This window comes from Ceratotherium simum, chromosome 11 (assembly GCF_057802395.1).
Source record: "Ceratotherium simum simum isolate JZ-2026a chromosome 11, ASM5780239v1, whole genome shotgun sequence".
NCBI classification, from domain to species: domain Eukaryota; kingdom Metazoa; phylum Chordata; class Mammalia; order Perissodactyla; family Rhinocerotidae; genus Ceratotherium; species Ceratotherium simum.
Genome location: NC_141910.1, coordinates 17,499,941 through 17,518,329, shown reverse-complemented (window position 1 = coordinate 17,518,329; position 18,389 = coordinate 17,499,941). Strand labels below are relative to the sequence as shown.

Below are 18,389 nucleotides of genomic sequence, written 5' to 3'. Positions count from 1 at the left end.
TGGACAACCACATAAAAGCAGCAATAACTAGCAGCAAGAAACGTATAAGCGTTCTGGGTGAAGATAGGGAAAAAATGATTTCTTCCAAGTTCACCTTGATTTGGAAGAAACAAACTCACTTCCGATTTCTCAGACATACTCAACAATTATATTTCAAATAAGCTACTTGTAATGTAAGAAAATGCTGTAGGCTCTTAATGTTTTAAAAATGACATACTATTTAATTCTGTTGGAATTGGAAGTTACAACCACAAAAAATAAAACTACAAAAAATTATTTTTTGCTATTGATTAAAAAAATTAAATAGCTACTGCTATGTTTCCTGTTATTATTTTTGTGCTTCAGTAAGCTTTTCACCAACCATGGCATTTCTGTGCAACGGAGTGTTGGCCTGGGATCTTCTGTGTTGTGACTCCTCATGACTGAGTTGCCTGGTTCTCTAACCAGCAAGCTTCCTTGGATGAGAAGTTTTCTTTGAAATTTGTATAGCAACAGTGCTATAGCAAGGTGTATGTGAACTTGACTAGTTTCATCACTTTAAATCCAGATATTTAGATACCGTGCTGTCTGCTTCAGTTTGCCCAGTTAGAGCGTACATGCATGGGATTTTGTTCTTGCTTTCAGTTTTCTTGTATCCCTTTTGCATCAAAACTTACTAACTGTTGTGGTAAAGACAGGCATTTCATTCCTAGGTTAGGTGCTAGTCATACTTATTTCAGAACCCTGCTTCCTGAGATTGTTCTCATGGTTCAGGAAATCATGTAATAATTTAGATCAACAAGTGCACTGATTCACAGCATTTTCCAAGTAAATAGAGGCTCATTATCTCTATGGCCCAGTTACACTGAAAGGCAGAAACTGTTATTTCTCTAAAAACACCTTCAGAAATTAAAAAAAAAAAAGATAAACTCCCATCTAGATGGCATTTTTATTGTGAAATATTTAAAGTCACTAATTGAATTTGCTACAAGAGGGTCCATTAATTAATTGATTCCACAAAGATAATCACGTCAGCATTTAAAATCCTGTTAAGAAGTGTTGACATGGCGCCACTAACAGAGGACATAGAGCTGAATTCTAGAGCTGACTTTGCCCTTGACATGACTTTGGCTCTTCAGATGTTTTCACTTAAAGCACAGTTACAATGTCTGTCCATGTGAAATAAAGTGGATGAAATTTGACTACCAGCTACATCGAGTTCTGTTACGGATGGTTTTGTTAGATTCTGTATCTCCTATTAAAAGAATGTGAATGTGTAAATGTAAACATTGAATGTAAATGATGATTTGATAGATAAAACAATTTTTTGAGGAAACAAATGGGAATCTTCTGATTACTCTGGCCTTATTGTTTCAACAAATGAGCCTGCCCAACAAGTTGCTAAAGATTTCCAGGGTTCATTGAGGCTTAAAGCCCCTTGATTTACAAATGGTTTGGTTGTTCATCCATTCATATATGTTCAACAAGTGTATATATTAAGTGCCTTCTACGCGTTAGGCACCATTGTAGGAGCTGAGGATACCATAGAGACAATGCCCTGCACCTGTAGAATTTACAAAGGTGGGCAGTGCACGTGTAAACAATTATATGATGTGATGAGAACAGCTAAGAAGAAAAATAAAACCGTATAAAGAGGACAGAATGGCAAGGGTGTGTATATGGGGAGGGGGTGCTATTTCAGAGAAGATAGTAAAAGGAGGACTCTGATAATTTGACATTAGAACAGAGGCTTGAAGGAGAGAGCAAGCCAGGTGATTATCCAAAGGAAGAGTATGCGAGGCAATGGGAATAGTGCCTTCAAAAGCCCTGGAGATGAACCTGCGTGGACTGTTCAAGGAGCAGCAAAGAGAGGGTGGAATTGGAACAGAGAGTTAGTAGAGAATGACAGATGAGATCAGAAAAGCTAGCAAATGGTCCGTTGTATAGGGTCTTGAAGGCCAAGACGTACAAGTAAGGACTTCAGATATTATTCAGAGTGAGATAGAAAGATTGGAAGGTTCTCTGTCTTCTTTGTGGAGAATAGGCTAGAGAGGAAACAGGGAAACCAGTTAGGAGGGTGTTGGAATAGGCCAGGGAGAAGACGCTGGTATTTGGACCAGGGTATTGGAGTGGATGTGGTGAGAAGTGGTGGATATATTTTGATGGTGGAGCCCATAGGATCCTTGACCTATTGGATATTGGGTTTTCAGTGGGGGATATCCAAGATGACTCCAAGGTTTCTTGCCAAACAACTCAAGAGTTGTGTTCTGGAAATGTTACATTTCAGATGCCTGTTACTCATTCCAAGCAGAGAGAATACATAGGCAGGCAGATAAATGAGTCTGGAATTCAGGCGTTGGTCAGTGCTTCAGAAATAAATTTGGGAATTTAGGATATAAGACTGGATGGAATCATCTAAAGAATGTGTTAGAGAAAAGGTCCCAGCTAAAACTTGGGGCACTCCAAAATTTAGAGATTGGGAAGATGAGGAAGATCCAGCAAAGGAGACCGAGAAAGAGCAGCCAATAAAGTAGGAGAACCTAAAGTTGTTTCAGCTTTATGTTTATTTTTCTTGTAAATCTCTAAAAATAATTCTGAATCTGAAAGGAAACGTTTTGTTGAGACGACATTAGTTATATGTATGAGATACTTCCAAGAGCAAAGTGGACAAGAATAGAGATATTGATGTTCTTTCTTCCTCACTCCCTTCCCATCTGCAAACTACCCTCTAAATGTTTTTTAAATGTATTCCATCATAAAAGTTATCTGGGAAATTGAGATTAGCTAGACATAAAACATGCCGTCAAGATACTTACAGAAGAAAAGATATGTATACAAATAAATATAATGCAGGATTTCCCTGAAGGAACTGGTGTTCCTTATGCTAATGAAGATTGCGTGAGTTATTATGTAGCCTTTTCAGCCTTGGCTACCAAGAAACTCGGGGAGGAATTTGATGCTCAATTTATAATAATTATGTTAAAAATTGAGGTTGACATATTTATATTCTGCTTTTTGTGTGCTTAGATTCTACTTTTATTTGTATTTTTTTATTACCTAATTATTGTTATTATAAACTATGTCAAATCCTCTCTGGGATGAGTAGTTATATTAAGAAAAATACAAATTTACTGGGCTATGGGAGTTAAGAGGACAGATAAATTACTTCCTTTGTCATCATTCTCTTTTTTTCCCCATCAAATTACTTGATTGTCATTTAAGTTATATCTATCTATTACATGTGAACATTTTAGGAAGAAGTTAACTAAAGCATATACAAAAGTACAGACATTAAAATTTTTGACCTATACATTTGCTGTTCATCACAGACATTGTCCTCTGCCGTTCAGAAGATTTCCAGGTAGAATCTTCCTACTTGTTTCTTAAATGCTCCACAGCATCCTGGAGTCTCTCAGTGCCTTATTTTAAACCAACTCTGTTGCTCACTGTGGAAAGGAAATAAAACAGAGTGAGATGAGGGAAGAAATGAATTTGGAGACAGAAGAATTCTAGCATTATAATATTATTTAGAAATCCATAAATTCTAATGGGTGTTACCATAGTAATCCTAGTCTTATTGAAACATGAACTGTAAGAATATCTTAGATCTATAAAACTAAATTTTCCAAGGTGCATAAATTCTTATCTTCTCATTTGATCATAACCCTCGTGTATCAAGCAGATTGTGCTAGGTTTGCTGTGATAACAAATAATCCCCAAATTTCAGTGCTTTACAACAATAAATAGGTGTATTTCTCCTTCACATTACAGCTGCTTGTGAGCTGTGGCCCCATGCCAGGTGCGTTCTCATCCTGGATCCAGCCTGAAAGATCAGCCCCTATCTGGGACAAGCTGTTCTCGTCACAGAGGGGAAATGGCAATAGCAGAACCCCAGCAAAGCTCTTCCTTGGGAGCGGCACACACTACCTCCACTCACATGTCTTTGGCCAAATCTGATGTCAGTGGGGGTGGGGAAATGGAATCATATCAGAGGGAGGGACAGTGAATAACTGGGACAAAAATACATTCTACCACCCCAGAAGGTAGGGTAGCATGAATATGATTATGATATTATTAAGGGGCCATTACTATGTATCTCACGGGACATTTTAGTCTCAGGAGCCTCATGGTGGGAAAAGTTAGAATAATGAATAATAAATGGTCATTTCAGTCCCTTTCTAGAAATTTGTAGTGGTTAGATATGTATTAAGTAAAATTAGTTCTTCTTGCTGGAGTAAGACATTTTGCAGTTACAGCTCTCCAGTCCCAGGTTGAGAAGTGGCTGATGTGTACCAAACTTCCATTTTTCAGTGAGAAGCATTTCAGGTGAAGATGATGATACCGTTGGGCAACCCAATGAGTACGACCTGAATGACAGCTTTCTAGATGATGAGGAAGAAGAATTTGAGCCAACAGATGAAGATTCTGACTGGGAACCAGAAAATGAAGACCAAGAGAAGGAAGATATGGAAGATCTTTTGAAAGAAGCAAAAAAGTTTATGAAAAGAAAAAAGTAACTCTTTTCTGCAATAATAATATATGGCTCACATTTACTCTCTCTTTATGGAAAAAGAATTCAGGTACTAAGGAGGCACTTAAGCAATAATTGTTTTCCTTCTTTTTATAGTTATGACTTTTCTATTGACTCTTTGCAAATGAAACATTGAAATGTCAACCTTCAGTGTAGTGGATGGAATTTGTTTTGTTGCTATGCTTTTTCTATCCTATTTAAAAGCACCTGGAAATAGGAAGCAGACAGAGAGTTAAAGAGAAATAATTGATATTTTTCATGTACTTTGTGTGTTGATAATAAAAAGTAAAAGCCATAGGTTGCACAAAACCTTGGTCTTTTTTCCAAAGATTCTGTCTTTATAAAATACTATGCAAGTATAACCAGGCAATTGCATCATGGGTGGGAAAGCATGTCTCTTTCATTACTGTCGAAGTAATTCTTCAAGCAGATCCAGGCTTTAAAAAATGACAACCATCATAGAGTGGCTATTATAGTATCCTAGATGTGAGCTTTGCAAGTTCATCTACTACTTTTATTCTTTGAAACTTGAGGAAATTAGTACCAAATGGATACTGAAAATAGATTCAACTAGACTACAGGAGGGAAATGTTCACCATGCAGGGAATGTTCTTTTGTGTCCCACGTCCGTAATTTACTGTATGAGTTTAAAGGTAGAAAAACTCAAAGAATGTGACAGTTTCTTTTTCAAACTAAAGTCCTGCCTGATTGTTTTAACTCTCAATGTGCTATCTTTACATTAAGAATATGAAATTATTATTATTATTTTTTGTGTATGTGAGGAAGACTGGCCCTGGGCTAACATCTGTGCCCATCTTCCTCCACTTTATATGGGACGCCACCACAGCATGGCCTGACAAGGGGTGCGTCAGTGTGCGCCCAGGATCCGAACCGGCGAACCCTGGGCCACCACAGCAGAGCGCACGCACTTAACTGCCTGCGCCACTGGGCCGGCCCCTAGAAATTATCTTTAACCATAATTTTCTCCAAGGACATTAGTTCTTTTGTCCTTGGGTGAAAGAGGCAAGTTGTCTGCCAATGTTCAACATTCTGGCCTTTTATTTCAAGAAGAAATCCCTTATTCTCCAGTTTTATGAAGTATATCTCTGTATCTCTGTTCTTAAACTACTTTAGGCCCTGTACTACTCTTCATTTTAGGTGACTTAGAATTTTTGAAGTATAGTTTAGAACCTTTAATAACAGTTGGGTATGTGTATACAGAGCAGTAGTTACAGTATTTAAATCATAAATAACTAAACCAAATGTCCTTGTTCAAGACTAATATTTTCTATTCTAAGAGAACCTAAAAATTTATATCTTAAAAGATACAAGATATTTATATTTATATAAATATATATATATATTTATCTTAGCGTTTTTAAATATCTTTCCAAGTAATTGCATAATATTAAAATTTCCTAAACTACAGCAAGGACAAGATGAATATTTCTCTAGATTATTATTACCTATTGTTCTGACTTTGCCTCTGTTGTTATCTGGGAACTCATTTTCCCCTTTTAATATCCCTTTAGTCTTGTGGGCTTGACACACCTGTGAAAAAAATCTTTGAACTTATTTTCATCCCTGTACTGACTTAATTCTTAAAGTGTTCCTTATCCACTTGTAGATATATCCCAAAGGAATTGAAAACATATGTCCACATAAAAACTTTTACACAGTGTCCATAGAACCATCATCATAATCATCAAAAAGTGGAAGCACCTAAATGCCCATCAGCTGATGAATGGATAAACAAAATGTGGTATATCTATACAATGGAATATTTTTTGGCCATAAAAAGAGCTGAAGTATTGAAACATGCTACAACATGGATAAACCTTGAAAATATGCTAAGTGAAAGAAGCCAGACACAAAAGGCCACATATTGAATGAACTCATTTACATGAAATGTCTAAAATAGGCAAATCCATAGAGACAGAAGGTAGATTAGCAGTTGCCAGGGGCTGGAGGAGGAGGGCATAGGGAGTAACTGCTAATGGGTATAGAGTTTCTTTTTGAAGTAATAGCAGTGTTCTAAACTAGTGGTGATGGTTGCACAACCCTATAAAAACCCACTGAATTATACACTTTCAAAGGATGAATTTTATGGTATATGAATTATTTATCTTAAAGCTGTTATAAAAAAAGTATGCAAAAGGTGACACTAGTCACCTTTTGAAAGAAAGTTTAGAAAGAAAAAAACATTTAATATCAGAATATATTCTTCTTGGTAGTAATGTGATAGCTCATGGTAGCTGTTTTTTAAGGATAGTTTGATGTGCCTTTCATAATCAATCTGAAGACACTTCTGAGTATAACAAATATATAAATATATAACTTAATTGGCTAGAATGTAATGAAAATTTGCCACTTGTGATTGGACTATATTTAAATCCATGATTTCCAAAATAGAGGGAAAACTGATGACATTAGGTTGTCAGTGGGCTCAAGGGCAATGTTAACAAAAACTTGATCCTTTAATTAACTGCTGTCCTAAACAGTGGGTAAGAGCCAACTCTCCCTATCATAGTGTTCATGGAATTTAAACTATATCCCAGCCTCCTCCATCATGGTAAAAATGATCACATATATGTTCCTCACCTATATGCTTAATCTAAAAGCAAATACTTTTTGTCGACCTCTTGAGAGCAGGTGTGTTTTTTGGGACCTTGAGAAACTGGAGACGTGAAGCTTTTTCAATCAATGAGTATTGATTCTGCTTTTTCTCCCAGGTTGAAGATGGTCTTGGGAGATGTTGCTTTCTAGAACCAGAAGATCCTAATGGTTGTAGACATTCATTGTAATGAAAACAGTTAGATTGTGAGCATAATTTTTCTAGAATGGTGATGTAAAGCTGAGAATAAATGGATAGTGACTTTCTTCCAACTGATCTGTGCAGAATTTAGTGTCACCAGCACACTCCATGGAGGGAGAAACCACACACCAACATGCAGCATCCAGCCCGGCTCTGGGAGACCAGCTCGTTCCCATTAAGTTCTCTTTCTTGAGTAGGAATCTGTAATGGGGGGTGTGTGTGTGTATGGTTCCTTCCTGTGTGTGTGGTTCCTTCCTGCCAATCCGCAAACCTAACTTATGAAGCTACGCCTCTACGATAGGATTGAAAGAAAAGTGATAAAGAGTAATTATTGGTGTGATCATTACTGGCCATCCTAATATAATGTACATAATAAACTTTTTTTAATCATAAACGACCACAGTTGTGCTCTGTTGTGCCCCAGATCCTGTCTGAGTTGCTGGCAATTCAAAGAATAGTGTAGAATCCCTGTTTTCAATGTGTTTGCAATCTGTTTGGAAAGATCGGATATTTATTCATTCAGTAACAGTGACTACTGAATACTACAGACGATACAAGGAAGAAAAAGACATGGGGTCCCCAGTCAAATAGCTTACAAAGGCAGTGAGGCAATTCCCAAATAATGGATAGAATGGGACTAGTCAGAGAAGGGAATGCTGGAGTATAATTTAAATATCTCATCTTGTTGCATATTGAAAGACAGTCTCAATCTTGAGGAAAAGCCTTTGTATGACTGAGTTGCAAACTGAACTAGCAGATTTTTTTCATGGAACAAAATTTTTACTTGAAAGAATGACTGGCAGATACTATGGTTATTCAAACTTGAGTATTTGGCAGACAAAAATGAACTCAGTGAGCGGTTTTTCTAGGAAAACACCCAACAGTATTTGTTGTAATTGTAAAACTTAAGCTTTCAAGCAAAAATTAGAATTTTGGAAAACCTGTTTCTGTCAATGTGAGCTTGATAGCTTCCCCAAACTTTGAAAACTGTTCTGATGATATTGTTGGTGATATAAGATAATGAGATGTGTCAACATTTGAAAGATCTGCAAAACTCAGTGAGCCAGTATTTTCCAAATGACCAGTGTATGTTACAAAATCAGGCATGGGTAAAAGATCCATTCAAAGCGTAAAATAGACCAATGGAACTTAATGTAACAGAGTGTAAAGGTCATTGATATGGTTTTAGATTACACATTGCAACTAGCCTTTCAGAAGCTGCCGCTTGTCTAATTTTGTTGACATTAAAAATAATATCCACAATTATTTGAAAAGCCTGTAAAAATACACCTTTTCCAACTACGTATCTGTGAAAGGCCTAATTTTCTCCATATACTTCAAGCAAAATAACCTAGGAGAGCAGACATCAGAATCTAGTTGTCTTTTATTAAGCCAGACATTAAAGAGATTTACAAAAATGTAAAGCAATGCCACTCATCTCGATTAAAAAAAATTATTTTTCATAAAATATATTACTCGTGTTGATGTGTAACGGGTTTATTGTTATTTTTAAGTGAAATGTACCTGGAGATAGTGTCACATCCCACAGGTTAAGGGCTCAGTCCCACAAGACTGCTCCCACCCCACTTCAGTTGTCAATCGCAAGTACTAGGTCCTCAGGTTACCCACAACTTCCTGTGCAATATGGCTACAAATTGGAGGTTCCCATGCCCCCCCCCCAGGTTCGAATGATTTGCTGGAGCGGCTCACAGAACTCAGAAACACAGTTACCAGTTTATTAAAGGATATGATAAAGGATACAGATGAACAGCCAGATGAAGAGATACATGGGGTGAGGTGTGGAAGGGTCCCGGGTGCAGGAGCTTCTGTCCTCGTGAAGTTGGGGTGCGTCACCCTCTCAGCATGTGAATGTCTTCACTAACCTGGAAGCTCTCCAAACTCCGTACTATTGGGATTTTATGGGGGCTTCCTCACATAGGCATGATCAATTACTAACTCTATTTCCAGCCCCTCTCCCTCTGGAGGATGGGGGGTGGAGCTGAGAATTCCAAGCTTCTAATCATGGCTTCATCTGTCTGGTGACCAGCCCCCATCCAGGATCCCCCCAGAGTCACCTCATTAGAACAAAAGATGCTCCTAGTGCTCTTACCACTTAGGAAATTACGGGAGATTCAGGTGCTCTGTGCCAGGAACCAGGGACAGAGACCAAGATAGATATATTTGCTATTATCTCACAAGTAGCATAGACAGAAGCAAGATCTCAGGGTTTTCAGGAAGAAACAGTGGAGAGAATATAAAGATATTGATTGCAATCACTCTGGAGAAGTTTAGAGATGAACAAAAGTGGTTGAGGTTTGTTTGTGTTGTGTTTTTACAATCAGAACAGAGCATGTCTTATAGACAGAAAGAAGGAATCTGTGGAGTGGGAGGTTTAGAATGTTGTGAATGTTTAGGAGAGGATATTTGTACTTCTGTTAACATTTTTAAATTTAACTAAATTTATTAGAACAGTGGTTCTCAATCTAGGTGTGCACCAGAGTCACCTGTGAAGCTCTTTAAACAGGTCTGGGCTCCATCACAGACCTATGAAATCAGAATCTCTCAGATGGGCCATTAGTATCAGAACCAAGTCCACCAGTGTTTCCCAGGCATAACCTTAGTTGAGAACCACTGGTCTCGAGGAAGCAGAGTATAAGTAGCTTTGTTAGATCTTTTGAATAATCTATTTAGACAGAAGTACCACTTTGCCTATTTATTATAACCCCCAAAACACTGTATTTTCTGGTATCAAGGATGAGATGCTGTTGAAAGGGAGCTTCTGGAAAAGCAGGCAGTATAAGCCCACTTTCATGTATCTCTGATGAGCAGTTAGTCCAGCCTCAGCAATGAAAATCAAGCAGAATGCAAGGCATCTCAAAGGAAAATTAGTCATTCTGAAGTTTGGGATTAATATTTCATTTCTCAGGAAGCACACAAGATGGAAAGCCGTGAATCATAAAATTATAAGTACAGTACTTCCACCAGCATCACACATTATTCCTGAGATTTTAAATTTCATTAGGTGTGCTTAGCAGTTCACATTGGTGCCAATTACATTTGCACTGCCGGAGAACTTTCTCAGATGAGATGCCATGGGTAACATTGTATATGTGCAGCCCACGATGAAGACTTCCTGTGGTGTAATGAAATTGGAAATTAACAACCAAAGAATAGGAAAAATTAATCAATATAAAATTTTGAACTAGCTCAAAGAGATTAAAAGCATTCTTCTGAAAAAAAGAAATTAGTTTGAAATTGTAAACTATTTAGAATTAAGCAACAGTGAGAGTGTTATGTTACATACCAAGTAAGATGTACTTGGAGGAGGATAATAATATATAGTCTTAAATGTATATATTAGGAAAAAGATTACAAATAAATGAACTAAGAATTTTACTCAAGAAGCTAGACAAAAGCATCAAAATAATCCCAAGGAAAGTAGGACAGAATTAATAAAATCTTGAAATAAAAGATTAAAAAAAGCAGTAGACTTGATCAATACGACAAAAATAGATTCTCTGAAATCATTGATAAAACAGATGCTTGGCAACAAAAATAAGACAATATTAGAAATAAAAAGAGAACTAAAATATGGATGTAAGACAATATGTACAACTTTATGCTAATAACTTTGTAAATCTAAATAAATGACTTTCTATAAAAATATAATTTACTTAAATTTACTTTAAAACATATAAAAAATCTGAATAGATCAATAGCTATAGAGGAAATGGAAAGTATTCAGAGATCTGCTCCTAGTATGGGGCTAGACGCTGGGTATTTACAAGGAATGAATTAAAACTTTAGAGGACAGGAGAGACTGCCGTACATGGGGAGGCACACCATATTTCTAGATAGAGAAATGCAATGGGAAATACATGGTAATTAGCTTGATTGTGGTAATCATCTCATAATGTATACATATATCAACAGATCACACTGTCTACCTTAAATATATACGATTTTTATTAATCATACCTCAGTAAAGTGGGAAAAAAGAGAAAGATATAAACTCTCCCTAAATTAATCTATCAATTTAGTGCAATCTCAATTAAAATTTTAAATAGATTCTTTATAGAGTTTTATAATCTAAAGTATTTACAAGTTTGCAATTCTAAAATTCACTTTGAAGAAAAAAATGCACTAGGCAAATTAATATGTTTTTAACAAGAACAACCAGGAGACTTGACTACCTTGTCAAAATGTCTATACAAAACAATAGAGCTGTACACGCTTTCTTTTAATGAAGTATTAATAGTATTAATGAATACTTTTAATAGTATTAATGAAGACAAATTAAAGACAAATAGGTGAATAAAACAGAACAGAGAATCCAGAAACTGATCTAGGTTTATATATGAATTTAATTTATGATAAAAGTGCAATTTTAAACTAATTGGGGCAAGTTGAAAAATAATGAAATTATACTCTTGCCACTGATTCTGAAAAATAAAATTCAGATGGATTAGAGAACAAACATGGGGCAAAATAAAATATTGGAAAGAAATGTAAGATATTTCCCTAACCCAATGTTGAGGAAAGCCTTTCTAAGAAAAACCCACACCTCAGAATCTATAAAGAAAAAAATGGACATATTTCACTCATAAAAATTAAGAAACTTTTTTGGGCTGCCCCAGTGGTGTGGTGGTGAATTTTGCACACTCCACTTTGGCAGCCGGGGGAGTGCGCAGGTTCCGATCCCGGGCATGGACCTCGCACCACTCATCAAGCCATGCTGTGGCAGTATCCCACATACAAAACAGAGGAAGATGGGTACAGATGTTAGTTCAGGGCCAATCTTCCTCAGCAAAAAGAGGAGAATTGGCAATGAATGTTAGCTCAGAGCCAGTCTTCCTCACACACACAAAAAAAATTAAGAAACTTTTGTGGGTTTTTTGTTTGTTTTAATAGAGCAACAGACTGAGAGAAAATGTTCGCAGCATATGTAATGTGTACACATAAAAAGATCCTACAAACAACATAAAGGAAAAATGGACAAGAGACACAATCAGGCAATTCACAGAAGACAAACAGTTCGTCAATGTGTTATGTGAAAACATGTTCAGCCTCACTAGTACATAGGTACAAACAAAAATGATGAAATAACTCTTGACCATCAAGTTTTTAAATCTAAAATATTGATAACTTTCAGTGATAACAAGTGTTAATTGGTGATGCCTTTCTAGAAGACAATTTAGCCATAGCTATAAATATTTAAAGTGCAGGCCCTTTGACTTAGCTGTTCCTACTTTAGGAAACTGTCCTATAGAAACATTGGTGTCCAAGTATAAAGATGAATATACCAAGAAGTCCATCGGAGCTCTGTGTGTAATGGAGAAGAAAGAAAAAAAAAGGAAAGAACCTAAATGTCCATCAATAGTTGAGTGGTTAAATAAATTATGTGGCAGCCAGACTATGGAATATTATGTGGCCATTAAGAAGAATGAGGTTGACTTATGGAGCATATGGAAAGATCACCAAGAAATGCTATTTTTTTAAAAGGAAGTCATTAAATAATAAGCCCAGTATGATTCCATTTATTCAAAGAAGTACCTGTGTATATTTATTTACATATGAATAGAAAAGACCAGGAGGCAGATAACTGTTAACAGTACTTACCTGTGAGAATGGGAATGGATATGGAAGGCGGTGGGCAGTAAGGGTGGACTGCCACGTTCAATCTACATACTAAGGTATTGCCTCAATCTTATAGTAAGAATGTATTCAAGCACCACTTGTGTCTCATGGCTAGGGATACCAATCAAGGCTGGCAGTGAAAGGGACAGCAGTGCAGTTCAAGATAAAGCCCTCAGAGACCTCATAAACAATCCTGGCGTTATTTCTGATGCTATCAATAACATTTCTGTCAATGAAAACTATTTTAGGGACCAGAACTAAACTAAAACTATTTTAGGGACCCCCATGACCATGGCCCCTGGGTTTTTGTTTTTTTTTTTTTAATTGATGTTTTAATGGTTTCTAACATTGTGAAATTTTGGGTTGTACATTTTTGTTTGTCCATCACCATATATATGACTCCCTTCACCCCTTGTGCCCACCCCCACCCCCACCGCCCCTGGTAACCACAGTCCAGTTTTCTCTGTCCATGTGTTGGTTTATATTCCACATATGAGTGAGATCATACAGTGTTTGTCTTTCTCTTTCTGGCTTATTTCACTTAACATAATACGCTCCAGGCCCATCCATGTTGTTGCAAATGGGACAATTTTGTGTTTTTTTATGGCTGAGTAGTAGTCCATTGTATATATATACCACATTTTCTTAATCCAGTCGTCAGTCGAGGGACACTTAGGTTGCTTCCACTTCTTGGCTATGGTGAATAATGCTGCAATGAACATAGGGGTGCATAAGGCTCTTTGGATTGTTGATTTCAGGTGCGTTGGATAGATTCCCAGTAGTGGGATAGCTGGATCATAGGGCATCTCTATTTTTAATTCTTTGAGGAATCTCCATACTGTTTTCCATAGAGGCTGCACCAATTTGCATTCCCACCAGCTGTGTATGAGGGTTCCTGTTTCTCCACATCCTCTCCAACATTTGTTGTTTTTGTCTTGGTGATAATAGCCATTCTAACGGGCGTGAGGTGGTATCTTAGTGTTGTTTTGATTTGCATTTCCCTGATGATTAGTGATGTTGAGCATCTTTTCATGTGCCTATTGGCCATCTGTATATCTTCCTTGAAGAAGTGTCTGTTCATTTCCTCTGCCCATTTTTTGATCGGGTTGTTTGTTTTTTTGTTGTTCAGTTGTGTGAGTTCTTTATATATTATGGAGATCAACCCCTTGTCAGATGTATGTTTTGCAAATATTCTCTCCCAGCTGGTTGGTTGTCTGTTCATCTTGATTCTGGTTTCATTTGTCTTATAAAAGCTCTTTAATCTGATAAAGTCCCACTTGTTTATTTTTTCTTTAGTTTCCCTAGTCTGGGTAGGCATGTCATCCGAAAAGTTTCCTTTAAAACCAATGTCAAATAGTGTGTTGCCTATATTTTCTTCTATGAGTTTTATAGTTTCAGGTCTCACCTTCAGGTCTTTGATCCATTTTGAGTTAATTTTTGTGAATGGCGATAGCACATGGTCCACTTTCATTCTTTTGCATGTGGCTGTCCAGTTTTCCCAACACCATTTATTGAAGAGACTTTCCTTTCTCCATTGCATGTTCTTAGCACCTTTGTCGAAAATTAGCTGTCCGTATATGTGTGGTTTTATTTCCGGGCTTTCAATTCTGTTCCATTGATCTGTGTGTCTGTTTTTGTACCAGTACCATGCTGTTTTGATTACTATTGCTTTGTAGTATGTTTTGAAGTCAGGGATTGTGATGCCTCCTGCTTTATTCTTTTTCTTTAGGATTTCTTTAGCTATTTGGGGTCTTTTGTTGCCCCATATAAATTTTAGTATTCTTTTTTCTATTTCTGTGAAGAATGTCATTGGGATTCTGATTGGGATTGCATTGAATCTGTAGATTGCTTTAGGTAATATAGACATTTTAACTATGTTTATTCTTCCAATCCACGTGCATGGGATATCTTTCCATTTCTTTATGTCATCATGGATTTCTTTCAATAATGTCGTGTGGTTCTCATTGTATAGGTCCTTCACCTCCTTGGTAAGATTTATTCCTTGGTATTGTATTCTTTTTGATGCAATTGTAAATGGTATTATCTTTTTGAGCTCTCTTTCTGTTAGTTCATTATTAGCATATAGAAATGCAACTGATTTTTGTAGATTGATTTTGTACCCTGCAACTTTGCTGTAGTTGTTGATTGTTTCTAATAGTTTTCCAACAGATTCTTTAGGGTTTTCTATATATACAATCATGTCATCTGCAAATAGTGAGAGTTTCACTTCTTCGTTACCTATTTGGATTCCTTTTATTCCTTTTTCTTGCCTAATTGCTCTGGCCAAAACCTCCAGTACTATGTTGAACAGGAGTGGTGAGAGTGGGCAGCCCTGCCTTGTTCCTGTTCTCAGAGGAATGGCTTTCAGTCTTTCCCCGTTGAGTATGATGTTGGCTGTGGGTTTGTCATATATGGCCTTTATTATGTTGAGGCACTTTCCTTCTATTCCCATTTTATTGAGAGTTTTTATCATAAATGGATGTTGTATCTTGTCAAATGCCTTCTCTGCGTCTATTGAGATGATCATGTGGTTTTTATTCTTTGTTTTGTTGATGTGATGTATCACGTTGATTGATTTGTGGATGTTGAACCATCCCTGCCTCCCTGGTATAAATCCCACTTGATCATGGTATATGATCTTTTTAATGTATTGTTGTATTTGGTTTGCCAATATTTTGTTGAGGATTTTTGCATCAATGTTCATCAGCGATATTGGCCTGTAATTTTCTTTCTTTGTATTGTCTTTGTCTGGTTTTGGTATCAGGGTGATGTTGGCCTCGTAGAATGATTTAGGAAGTGTTCCATCTTCCTCTATTTTTTGGAATAGTTTGAGAAGGATGGGTATTAAATCTTCTTTGAATGTTTGCTAAAATTCACTGGAGAAGCCATCTGGTCCTGGACTTTTATTTTTTGGGAGGTTTTTGATTACTATTTCAATCTCTTTACTTGTTATTGGTCTATTCAGATTCTCCATTTCTTCTTGGTTCAATTTTGGGAGGTTGCATAAGTCTAAGAATTTATCCATTTCTTCTAGATTGTCCAATTTGTTGGCATATAATTTCTCATAGTATTCTCTTATAATCCTCTGTATTTCCATGGTATCTGTTGTAATTTCTCCTCTTTCATTTCTAATTTTATTTACTTGAGCCTTTTCTCTTTTTTTCTTAGTAAGCCTGGCTAAGGGTTTGTCTATTTTGTTTATCTTCTCAAAGAACCAACTCTTTGTTTCATTAATCCTTTCTACTGTTTTTTTGGTCTCAATTTCATTTATTTCTGCTCTGATTTTTATTATTTCTCTCCTTCTGCTGGCTTTGGGCTTTGTTTGTTCTTCTTTTTCTAGTTCTGTTAGGTGTAATTTAAGGTTGCCTATTAGGGCTTTGTCTTGTTTGTTAAGGTGGGCTTGTATCGCTATGAGTTTCCCTCTCAGGACCGCTTTTGCTGCATCCCATATGGTTTGATATGGCATATTATCATTTTCGTTTGTTTCCAGATAGTTTTTGATTTCTCCTTTAATTTCATCAATGATCCATTGGTTGTTCAGTAGCATGTTGTTTAATCTCCACATTTTTGTCACTTTCCCGGTTTTTTTTTCATGGTTCATTTCCAGTTTCATAGCCTTATGGTCTGAAAAGATGCTTGTTATGATTTCAATCTTCTTAAATTTATTGAGGCTTGCTTTGTTTCCCAACATATGGTCTATCCTAGAGAATGTTCCATGCGCGCTTGAGAAGAATGTGTAGTCAGCTGTTTTTGGATGGAGTGCTCTGTATATGTCTGCTAGGTCCATCTCGTCCAGTTTTTCATTTAAGTCTACTATTTCTTTATTGACTTTTTGTCTGGATGATCTATCCGTTGCTGTAAGTGGGGTGTTAAGATCCCCTACTATTATTGTGTTGTTGTTGATTTCTCCTTTTAGGTTTGTTAATAGTTGCTTTATGTACATTGGTGCTCCTATGTTGGGTGCATATATATTTATAAGTGATATGTCTTCTTGATGGAGTGTCCCTTATCATTATATATTTCCCTTCTTTGTCTTTCTTAACCTGTTTTATCTTGAAGTCTACTTTGTCTGATATGAGTATGGCAACACCTGCTTTCTTTTGTTTGCCATTAGATTGGAGTATTGTCTTCCATCCTTTCACTCTGAGCCTGTGCTTGTCTTTAGTGCTAAGATGTGTTTCCTGAAGGCAGCATATTGTTGGGTCTTGCTTTTTAATCCATCCTGCCACTCTGTATCTTTTGATTGGAGAGTTCAATCCATTTATATTTAGGGTAATTATTGATATATGAGGGCTTAATGTTGCTGTTTTGTCACTTATTTTCTGGTTCTTTTGCATTTCCTTTGTTTCTTGTCCCATTTGTTTTGGACTGCCAATTCAGTTTGGTTGTTCTGTCTTATGACTCTTCTAGTTTTCTCTTTGTTTATCATATGTGGTTTTGCTTTGATTATTTGTTTAGTGGTTACCTTGAGGTTTGGGCAAAAAATCTTGTGTGTGAGATAGTCCGTTATCTGATGGCCTCCTATTTCCTTATACTAAGTCAATTCAGTCACTTTCCTCTTCCCCTTCTAAGTTGTTCTTGTTATACCTTATTCTATCTTGTGTTGTGGCTGTGTGTTTACAGTGATGAGGTTAAATTTATTTTTGGTGAATTTCTTCCTTTGATCTTTGAATTTAGTATTTAACTGGTTGCTAACCTATTCTGGTAAAGATCTACTATTTTTCTGAGTTTGTCTACCTACTTTTCTCCTTGCTCCAAGCTTTGTGTTCCCTTTCTCTTCTTTTTTTCAGGCCTGAGGGCCTTCTTGAGTATTTCTTGTAGTGGGGGTCTTGTGGCCATGAACTCCCTTAGCTTTTGTTTATCTGGGAGAGTTACTATTTCTCCATCATATTTGAAGGATATTTTTGCTGGATAGAGTATTCTTGGCTGAAAGTTTTTGTCTTTCAGTATTTTGAATATATCATTCCAGTCTCTTCTAGCCTGTAAAGTTTCTGTTGAGAAATCCGCTGAGAGCCTGATGGGAGTTCCTTTGTACGTTATTTTTTGTTTTTGTCTAGCTGCCCTTAATATTGTTTCTTTGTCGTTGACCCTGGCTAGCCTTACCACTAGGTGTCGTGGTGAAGGCCTTTGTCTGTTAATATATATAGGTGTCCTGTTGGCTTCGCTTACTGGTATTTCCTGCTCCTTCCCCAGATTTGGGAAATTCTCAGCTATTATTTCCTGGAATAGGCTCTCTGTTCCTCTTTCCCTCTCCTCTCCCTCAGGAATACCTATAATTCTTACGTTACATTTTCTAATAGAGTCAGATATTTCTCGGAGTCTTTCTTCATTTCTTTTTAGTCTTAGTTCTCTCTCCTCTTCCATCTGGAGTATATCTGTATTCCTAGCCTCTAAAGTACTAATTCTTTCCTCCATATTGTCAGCTCT

At 36.6% G+C, this 18,389-nt stretch overlaps 1 protein-coding gene across 2 annotated transcripts in view; it reads left to right on the top strand.

The window, feature by feature from the left end:
- APLF (aprataxin and PNKP like factor) overlaps nt 1-7,719 on the top strand; it is a 91,830-nt gene extending 84,111 nt beyond the window's left edge. Inside the window, exons 10-11 of one of the 2 annotated variants that reach the window (XM_087436643.1) lie at nt 3,751-3,778; nt 4,291-4,446. In XM_087436643.1, the coding sequence (XP_087292769.1) occupies nt 3,751-3,778; nt 4,291-4,309 (47 nt within the window). In that variant the 3' untranslated portion in view covers nt 4,310-4,446. Of the gene's footprint in view, nt 1-3,750; nt 3,779-4,290 lie in introns of both variants that reach the window. The other variant, XM_004435600.3, reaches the window with a different exon arrangement.
- Nucleotides 7,720-18,389: the final 10,670 nt, after the last annotated feature.